The 9,627-nt window shown below is 43.3% G+C and overlaps 1 protein-coding gene across 1 annotated transcript in view; it reads left to right on the plus strand.

The window, feature by feature from the left end:
- The window catches only part of LOC126235254 (uncharacterized), a 126,106-nt gene extending 116,901 nt beyond the window's left edge, over window positions 1-9,205 (plus strand). The window contains exons 4-5 of the mRNA XM_049943984.1: window positions 2,491-3,380; window positions 7,513-9,205. Of these exons, the coding sequence (XP_049799941.1) occupies window positions 2,491-3,380; window positions 7,513-7,908 (1,286 nt within the window). The 3' untranslated portion in view covers window positions 7,909-9,205. The remainder of the gene's footprint in view (window positions 1-2,490; window positions 3,381-7,512) is intronic.
- The last annotated feature ends 422 nt before the right edge of the window (window positions 9,206-9,627 follow it).

A 9,627-nucleotide genomic window follows, 5' to 3' on the forward strand; every position in this document is an offset into this window, starting at 1 on the left:
TCATATTTTTTAATTATTTGGACCTAGCTGCAAACGTTCTAGATTTTTGCTTTGAACTATTGTGAGTTACGAAAGATTTGATTCTTATATATAGCAAGTTGCCAGTTAACGGTATAACACAACTTCTCTCCTTTGTAGTTTCAACTTCCTCTCTTGTTTTTTTATAAGTTCAGAGTTTACTTGGATTCAGGTATAAGTTTTTTAAGATTTTTGGTCTTAAATTCTTTCGGCTGGTTTACAACCTACCTCACTCACGATGAAGTTTTTAACTACACACTGTCATAGTCTTGTTGGACCATATTACGAATGCAAGTCATTGCTTGACTACAGCTAATGGTGATGTTTGCAAATCGCAGCTGGCCGTTTTTCCTTCTTCATTACCGTCATCTTGTGAGATTATGGCATGTTATTCATACTTTTTGTACCACGCTGTGCTTCGATGTTTTTTATCATTTTCCATTTATGTAGGATTTTTTTTTACTCACGGAGTGGTACCAGGAGGAGGCGACCATGAGAAAAAGATTGAAGAACCGAGGAAATGATAACGTTCTACGAGTCAGAGCGTGGAGTAAGCTATAAAATCTGAAAAGGGAAATGCAAAGTTTGAATCTAGATGCAGCAGGGGTCAGTGAAGTGAAATGGTAAGAAGACAAGAATTTTGGTCAGATGAGTACAGGGTAATATCAACAGCAGCAGAAAATGGTGAAATGGGACTAGGAATCTGTATAATTAGGAAGGTAGGACAGAGAATGTGTTACTGTGAACAGTTCAGTGATAGGGTTGTTCTCAGAATGAAATTTTCACTCTGCAGTGGAGTGTGCGCTAATATGAAACTTCTTGGCAGATTAAAACTGTGTGCCGAACCGCTGAGTTGTTTAGCATGTCCTCAACGTATCTAAATAAGAATTTCCAATCACGCACCTTTCGACAAACTATGGTCCGAACAGGTATTGTGATGACTTCCAGCCCCACATCAAACCATGAGGCCGACTCCTTTCCAACTCTTTCATATAATATTTTCCTTAGTCGAGAAAACTTCTATGTGAACTGCCATACGTCGCACAATTTTTAAGCACAACAGTCACAAGTGAGCCATGGCATTTAGAAACTGTCCCAACACGGCAGGAAGCACCGAGTGAGGTGGCGCAGTGGTTAGCACTCGGCACTCGCATTCGGGAGGAGGATGGTTCAGACCCACATCCGGTCATCCTGATTTAAGTTTGCCGCGATTTCCCTAAATTGCTTCAGGCAATGTTTGGTCCCCTGCCTCAAACCAACCAACCAACCAACCAGGAAGCAAATCGCTGCTTAATGGCGTTGTCAGATAAGAAACAAACGTCGATCCACATCCTTGCATTATCAAACATCTTGCGTTTTTCACAGAAGTACTTGAAGTTTAGCTGCTATTTTGTCACCAAATTTTACGTAATTCTTTAATTTGGATTAAATTCTGATATTTCATCAATTGAGCATTCCGGTTCATTAATGGATGATTATTCAGTCATCTGATAAATATTGTTAAAGTAACTTGTCATACTGATTTCGTTTTTCATCACAAGATTACTTTCTAGATCGGTACACCATAATTCTTTGTGTCCAATTAAAACTCACACAGCCGGCCGGGGTGGCCAAGCGGTTAAAGGCGCTACAGTCTGGAACCGCGCGACCGCTACGGTCGCAGGTTCGAATCCTGCCTCGGGCATGGATGTGTGTGATGTCTTTAGGTTAGTTAGTTAGGTTTAAGTAGTTCTAGGTTCTAGGGGACTGATGACCTTAGAAGTTAAGTCCCATAGTGCTCAGAGCCATTTGAACCATTTTGAAAACTCACACACCCATGCCACCAATTACTCCTCACCAGTGCAATTGTATGCGCTGACATCAGCCATAGCGTCACAACTGAATCAATGCAATACTGAATCAAAACAATTCAGTACCGACAGTAGTTCGTTTCACTAGCTTCAAAGCAGGGATACGAATAAAGCAAGCATGTAATTTCCTAATAGCACCAAGCGAGAAGGGATATCATGTGTGTGACGAAGAGTTGATTTCTGTGGATGTATGAGTGTGTACGTGTGTATTAGAGGGGGGGGGGGGGGTTGGGGGAGATGGGAGGGGATATGTATCTGAAAGAGAGTGAGAGCGAAAGAGAAAGAGATGGATGGTTACAAAAGGTAGTTGGTTTGACTCACTCCCTTTGCTCACGTAATGCATATCTATAGGGCGTACAGCCGGCCGCTGTGGCAGAACGGTTCTAGTCGCTTCAGTCCGGAACCGCGCTGTTGCTGCGGTCGCAGGTCAGGTTCGAATCCTGCCTCGGGCATGGATGTGTGTGATGTCCTTAGGTTAGTTCGGTTTAAGTAGTTCTAAGTCTAGAGGACTGATGACCTCAGATGTTAAGTCCCGTAGTGCTTAGAGGCATTTGAACATTTTATAGGGTGTAGAGATCATTGACTATGCACGTAATGATGCTGTGTTTCATCCTGTCCACAGATTTAGTTCCAAGACAAGCCAACAACATGGAATTATCAACTGATACGCGAGTTCCACCGCCATCATGGATAAATCATGGTTTCATAGAATCTACTTTGAAGACTGCAGAACGAAAGAAAATTACCGTCGATTCCATCAACGTCCAGTACGCAAATCCTGAAGGAGTTGGCTTTGGAAGCTTGATGTTCAGACTCACTGCCAATCTGAGATATGAAGGCAGTGAGCAGACAGAGAAGAAAACCATGATAGTGAAAACGGTTCTTGAGTCTGGTGAACTGGTCAAGGATCTCATAGAAAAATGTGATGTGTTCAAGATCGAGGGAGAGATGCTGCACAGTGTGATGCCGCAAGTCCACGAGCAGTTGGCAGCACTGGAGAATGAGGAGTTCCGGCCGATAGCGGCCAAGTGCTACCAATATGGCCGACAGCCCTCGCCCTTCTTAGTGCTGGAGGACCTGTCAGCAGCTGGATTCAGGCTGGCTCAGGCTGGCCAACCATTGGACCTCGAACACTGTGAAGTCGCACTGCGGGCGTATGCACGGCTGCATGCCGCCTCAGCGTACGTACTCTGCAAACAGCCCCACTACAAGGACACGTTCAGTTTCCACACATTCACAGACAAAAGCGCTCGACAGTTTGTAGGAACTGTGGCCAAGAAGATTTTGATAGGACTAGCTAATGAGTTTGACAAATGTCCTGGTTATGAGAAATATTCAGAAAAATACAGGGCTTTTGCTGACCGCTTCCTCGATTTATCATGTGAAAGAATGGAGCAAATCAAGAGGCAAACAAAGCTTCCGGTATTGACCCATGGTGACTGCTGGAAGAACAACATGATGTTTAAATACACGAATGGAGTAGTATCAGAAGTCCGTCTAGTTGATTTTCAGGTGAGATTGAGCTTTACTTGTTCGGTAATATTCATATTATCTTCCAGTTCTGCAATGGGATGTGGAATGAAAACGAGTTATATGGAAACACTGTAAGCAAACACATCCGTCCTACAGTCCTGATTTCTCTCTCCATGCCACTTCCACAGACATTCATGGTCGTCGGTTTGCTTTGAATGAATAGCTGCACGCCTGGGTACGATCATGGTTCCATCGGCAACGACAAACATTTTCTTCATCAACGCATTCATGTTATTGTCTCACAATGAGAGAAATGTATTTACACTTACAGCGTGGCGTTTACTTTTGAAATAATAAACTGTTTACTTACTGTTTTTCCACCTGTCTCGTTTTCATTTGGCTGCCTCTTATATTTTGTGGCATAACTTGACCAGAAGACGGGATCGGTTGGTAGGACATGTTCTAAGGCATCAAGGGATCACCAATTTAGTATTGGAGGAGCAGCGTGGAGGGTAAAAATCGTAGAGGGAGACCAAGAGATCAATACACTAAGCAGATTCAGAAGGATGTAGGTTGCAGTAGGTACTGGGAGATGAAGAAGTTTGCACAGGATAGAGTAGCACGGAGAGCTGCATCAAACCAGTCTCAGGACTGAAGACCACAACAACAACAACAAAAATAAAAGTATGTAGTGATGTCAAAAGTATCTGCAGATATTATTACCTTACAATGTGCAACTCCCTGCTATTAGCTTCTTTTCCAGTCGTGCGGGTCGGAAAGATGATTACTTGCACGCTATTATTCTCAATATTCTAAGTGCAATTTATTTCCTAGCGTTTTTGGGAAACATGAGAAAGGACTCACGAACGTTTTTAGACCCTGTACAGTAATCTCTTTTGGAACTGTGGGCCCAGATTTCGGTTGGACTGAAATTTGGCTGGGGTTTATCCAAGCATGGGCTCTTAACAATTGTAATTTGCTGTTATTAAGAGTCTGAACCATATAATTAACACAGCACACACATAAGACAAAAACCAATAACTCGCATTCTGTTTTCCAAATGACTTCCAACCTAACATATCAGCATTAATATGCAACCGTGAAATATAATTATCCAATTGAACAATTGAAATACTTTGCACTACTGAGATTAGCTTAATAAAACGGGCACCAGTCAACAAGGTAGCACAAGGAAATACCACTGTGACTAACACCTTAAGCAAACATAGACAGACAACACAGAGAACACAAACGGTCTAGAGTGAGGCAGTAACTAAACGTACAGCAGTAATAGGTACACATAGAAAGGGAGCTTGAGTCACTACTCCTCAAGTAATTTACAACTTTACAATATTGAGGCTGCCCACGACCTCTCCGTGTTTCACCAAAATGCAGAACAAGGTACTGCGTTTCAAATTAAGCGTCCAATAGTGGCCCCATCGTGTTTCATAAACTGAAAGCCATGACAACACAACATGCTACCACAGGCCATCACATCAAAATCGCACAATCACTCTTACGCATAGTCTGCAAATCGTCACTATGGAAAGCTTTCTCCTGCAAACGCTTCCTGGCTCCAGGATGCCATGTTCTCTGGACATATGCAGACAAACGACGTTTGATGCCCCCGCCTGGAGATGCTCTGTATTAACCGTAGGCCGAACCCACTGTCGATGGCCTGACTTTCTGCTTCGACGCTGTCTGCTTTGACTCCAGGGAGCACTGTTGAGCTTCCTCCTGGATGTATTCACTTTCACTGGCGGGTTCCAACTCAGTTCCAGCACCTCATTAGTGGGCGACCGTACCCTGCCACAAGTAACCAAACCGATACAGTCACTTCCTGGGCAGACGCAGCTGGCATCAAAGACGCTCAGTTGTCGTGCCAATGCCTGGTCCCAGTGATGCACTGCAGGCGAGTCTGCCACCATCCACGGTGACCTGGCACTGACTGCCAGAAGATGTGGGTCACTCCATCCCAGTCAGGCGTCTCAAGTACACCAGTCTGCGTCACATTGACAACTCTATATGCCAGGCATGCCTATGTCAATACAAACTTGGCCGGTGTGCAGTCCGAAACCGAGGCGCCAAGCCAAGTCTTGTCAGCTGCTGCGCACTGTGACTTGGCGCAAGCTCCCAGTCCAAGATGCCGTTCCAGTTTCGTACTTCAGACTGCCCATAGATCTCCTGCAGTGTCACAGAAAACGTCAGCGTGGCGCTGCATCTGTCAACTCGCTGATACGTGTTCCCTCTGGTGCGACTGGAGAACCTGACCTGCTCTGGCTCATGCTGCTGACTGAGGTAGGAATTCAAACGTGCCATGAAATAACTATGTCATGGGTCAAAATATTAGAACTCGTGCTATGAGACTTTGAGTACTAAGCCCTGTTCACTATCGGAGCCTCAGCACTCTGTATCCTACTCGTCTGGGATCTGATGATGTTCTGCCTGCGTGTCTTGGGTGTTAACATACGAGCAGAGTTGCACTGTGCTGCAGACTTTCACTCTGGAATCGGTGGATTCAGGAGAGTAATACGGAACGCCGTGCTGGATCCCAACGGCCTCGTATCACTAGCAGTCGAGATGACAGGCATCTTATCCGCATGACTGTAACGGATCGTGCAGCCACGTCTCGATCCCTGAGTCAACAGATGGGGACGTTTGCAAGACAACAATCATTTGCACGAACAGTTCGACGACGTTTGCAGCAGCCTGCACTATCAGCTCGGAGACCATGGCTGCGGTTACCCTTGACGCTGCGTAACAGACAGGAGCGCTTGCGATGGTGTACTCAACGACGAACCTTGGTGCACGAATGGCAAAACGTCATTTTGTCGTATGAATCCAGGTTCTGTTTACAGCATCATGATGGTCGCATCCGTGTTTGGCGACATCGCGGTGAACGCACATTGGAACCGTGTATTCGTAATCGCCATACTGGCGTATCACCCGGCATGATGGTATGGGGTGCCATTGGTTACACGTCTCGGTCACCTGTTGTTCCCATTGACGGCACTTTGAACAGTAGACGTTACATTTTAGATGTGTTACGAACCGTGGCTCTACCCGTCATTCGATCCCTGCGAAACCCTACATTTCAGCAGGATAATGCACGACCGCGTGTTGCAGGTCCTGTGTGGGCCTTTCTGGATACAGAAAATGTTCGACTGCTGCCGTGGCCAGCACGTTCCCCAGATCTCTCACCAATTGAAAACGTCTGGTCAATGGTATCCGAGCAACTGTCTCGTCGAAATACGCCAGTCACTAGTCTTGATGAACTGTGGTATCGTGTTGAAGCTGCATGGGCAGCTGTACCTGTACACGCCATCCAAGCTCTGTTTGACTCAATGCCCAGGCGTATCAAGGCCGTTATTACGGCCAGAGGTGATTGTTCTGGGTACTGATTTCTCAGGATCCATGCACCCAAATTGCGTGAAAATGTAATCACATGTAAGTTCTAGTATAATATATTTATCCAATGAATACCCGTTTATCATCTGCATTTCTTCTCTGTATAGCAATTTTAATGGCCAGTAGTGTAGTTAGGATCGTGACAGAGGCACAGCATCTAGAGTCAGCGTTAGTTTTTCTTCTATTTCTCTGAAGCTAACATTTTGAGTTGCTGTATGGATAATTTATTTTAATTTCCTGGTGCGATTGAACGCTAACTAGTTAATTAAGTTGATAAGCTCACTGTATGGGAATGGCATGATACATGTTTCTAATCCAACAGAAAATTTAATTTACACCCAAGGGTGAACCCAGGATGTGAGTAGAGGAAGTGGGACGTAGATGAAGTCAATTTCGCCGTGCTTGGATAAATAGTTTTGAGATTTAGTGAGAAATGGCTGTGGGTACTTCACACTCCATTGGTACGTTTGACTGTCTGACTGGGCAGATCCCTGGATAAAACCTTATTTTACAGTTCAATGTAATTACCTCCAGTTCAATGTAATTACCTCTAGATTAGAACCGCAGTGTTCAGTTATCTTTCACAGCTCTTCATCTCCACTCAGCTTTCACCATTTGACATTAACTATTTACCAAAGACTAAGATGAAACCCAGTTCCAAGACAATAATAAGATTTGAAAAAAGTTATACCCTTTCTACCTGTGAGAACGGACGTAATCTCGAGAAAGTTTTCTAATAAATGGCTCCTTGGTGGCCTTGCAGGGTGTATCAGCAACCAGCCCGGCCTCGGACCTGCTGTACTTCCTGTACGGGAACGCCAGCGAAGACGTCCACCGGCATCACATGGAGGACCTGCTGCGCGAGTACCACAGCACGCTGGTGGGCCTGCTGCGGCGTCTGGGACTGGAACAGCAGGCAGAGGCTTACACCTTCGAGGAGCTGAAGAAGGAAATGGACTACTGCTTAGCCATCGGCGTTTATTTCAGCAGCGGTAGTGGATTTTTCCTCACTTCCGAGAAACATGCCAAAGAATATGTAAAAGGACTCAACGATCCAGAGAAGTTTGATGAGGTTATCGTTAAATCATTTAGGAATCCGTACACAATGCCATATATAAAATATCTCACGTCAATTTTTGATAAGAAAGGAATTTTATGATCGTATTTAATTTTTAAATGCACAGGACCTAGTTTTCGGCTGAAAAACGGGTTGTAAGGACTAATCGTCGAATCGTCGACACTTGCAAAAGGCAAATCTTAAATTCATGAGTGATTAATAGCTATACACAACGTTTCGATTGTAGTTGTAATACCTTTCCGCTACTCTACCACACAAAGAAATTTGATTTTATTCTCCGTGTATATTTACGGGACAGAACCTTTCCAGTAATTCATGTATGACCTGTGTCTGCCATTGTTCATATGATAATCGGACACTAGTAAATATTTTCATTGCTTCTTGTTACAACGCAATTAAGACCAATAAACGATTAGTAATAGAAACAATTAGAGTGGTTTGTATTAACGAAACTATTACAAATGCTTGTGTCTTTTGTTCAGAATTGATGCGCGTTCACTTTTCAACACATTACCAGTAGAAATGAGTATATCAACAGGAAAATTAAACTTCATACATGTATGTGAGTTCAACTAGCAAATGTTCATAGTTTTTTGACGGAGATTTACTGAGTAATATCGTGCTCAGATGTCGGAACATAAGAAGTAGCTAAGTTATTTGTGTTGGGTAACATTTTTAGCATCACGCCAAAGGCAATATATTATCACAAAATTTCTCCACAACGAGACAATGGAGCTCGTAGGTCTCTGACGTCAAAGCACCCAAACAACACACCCCAGTAAAAGATGCACGTTACTTTTTAATTAGATTTAACCTTATTCTAAACTTCGGCACTACTCCAAATACAGGGTAAACTATTCGTAATACTAGATGGAATTTGTAGAGTTATTGTGCTTCTTATCAGAAGCAAACAGTGTCCCTTTATTGATAAATTCTACTGACTGCGGTTGCGTCTGTAATTGTTAAGAGAATACAATGAGATTGGAGCCAACGATTGTAAAACACATAACGGAATTCGACTAATCGTCTTAAGTACGACCGATCAGGGAATGAATTACACTGATGATTTAAAAAGACATTTCTCAAACAGGACAGATATTCTGGTCACATATCGCAGGAGGTGGAAAGGAGTGATGAAAGCACTTGGCCCATTAGAATAGCGAACCATATTCCACGACAAAAGATGTTCATTAACACGAGTTTTACCCTCCTCGACTTAAGCAATTATTTAACAAGCAACAGTCACCTGAAAATTATGGTTCCTTATGGTGGTTAATTTCTTAAATTTGCTTGGGAATCCAGTTGTTCATTTCATTGTGTAATGTAGCTAATGTGCGCGGTCACTAAGTTCAGTTATCAAGGGATTTCGCATGTATAAATATGATCGGTATCAACTAATATTTTGAAGGACGACTTGTTTCCATTAGCCATCCCTGTTACGATTTCTCCAATGTATTCTACCGATTGAGCAGAGTATATGGTCAAAAGGCAGGTATGGTGGTGTCCGCTCACATTTTGTCGGAATTATTGGTGAATTTATCTTCTAGTATCTTTCTTTCACTACTGTTATGAATGTCTAGGTTTTAGTGTGTACACAGGATCAACCATGTCCGATCTTTCTGGCCATCCTTTGCTGATAGGATGATATCCATAGAATTATCGATATTATTTCATCAGCAAAGGACAGCCCGAAATATGGGACATGGTAGCTCTTGTGCACACACTAAAAAATTAGACATTCATTACAGCAGTGAAAGAAAGATATTAGAAGATAAATTCGCCAATAATTCCAACAAATTG

The sequence above is a fragment of the Schistocerca nitens genome, chromosome 2, assembly GCF_023898315.1.
Source record: "Schistocerca nitens isolate TAMUIC-IGC-003100 chromosome 2, iqSchNite1.1, whole genome shotgun sequence".
NCBI classification, from domain to species: domain Eukaryota; kingdom Metazoa; phylum Arthropoda; class Insecta; order Orthoptera; family Acrididae; genus Schistocerca; species Schistocerca nitens.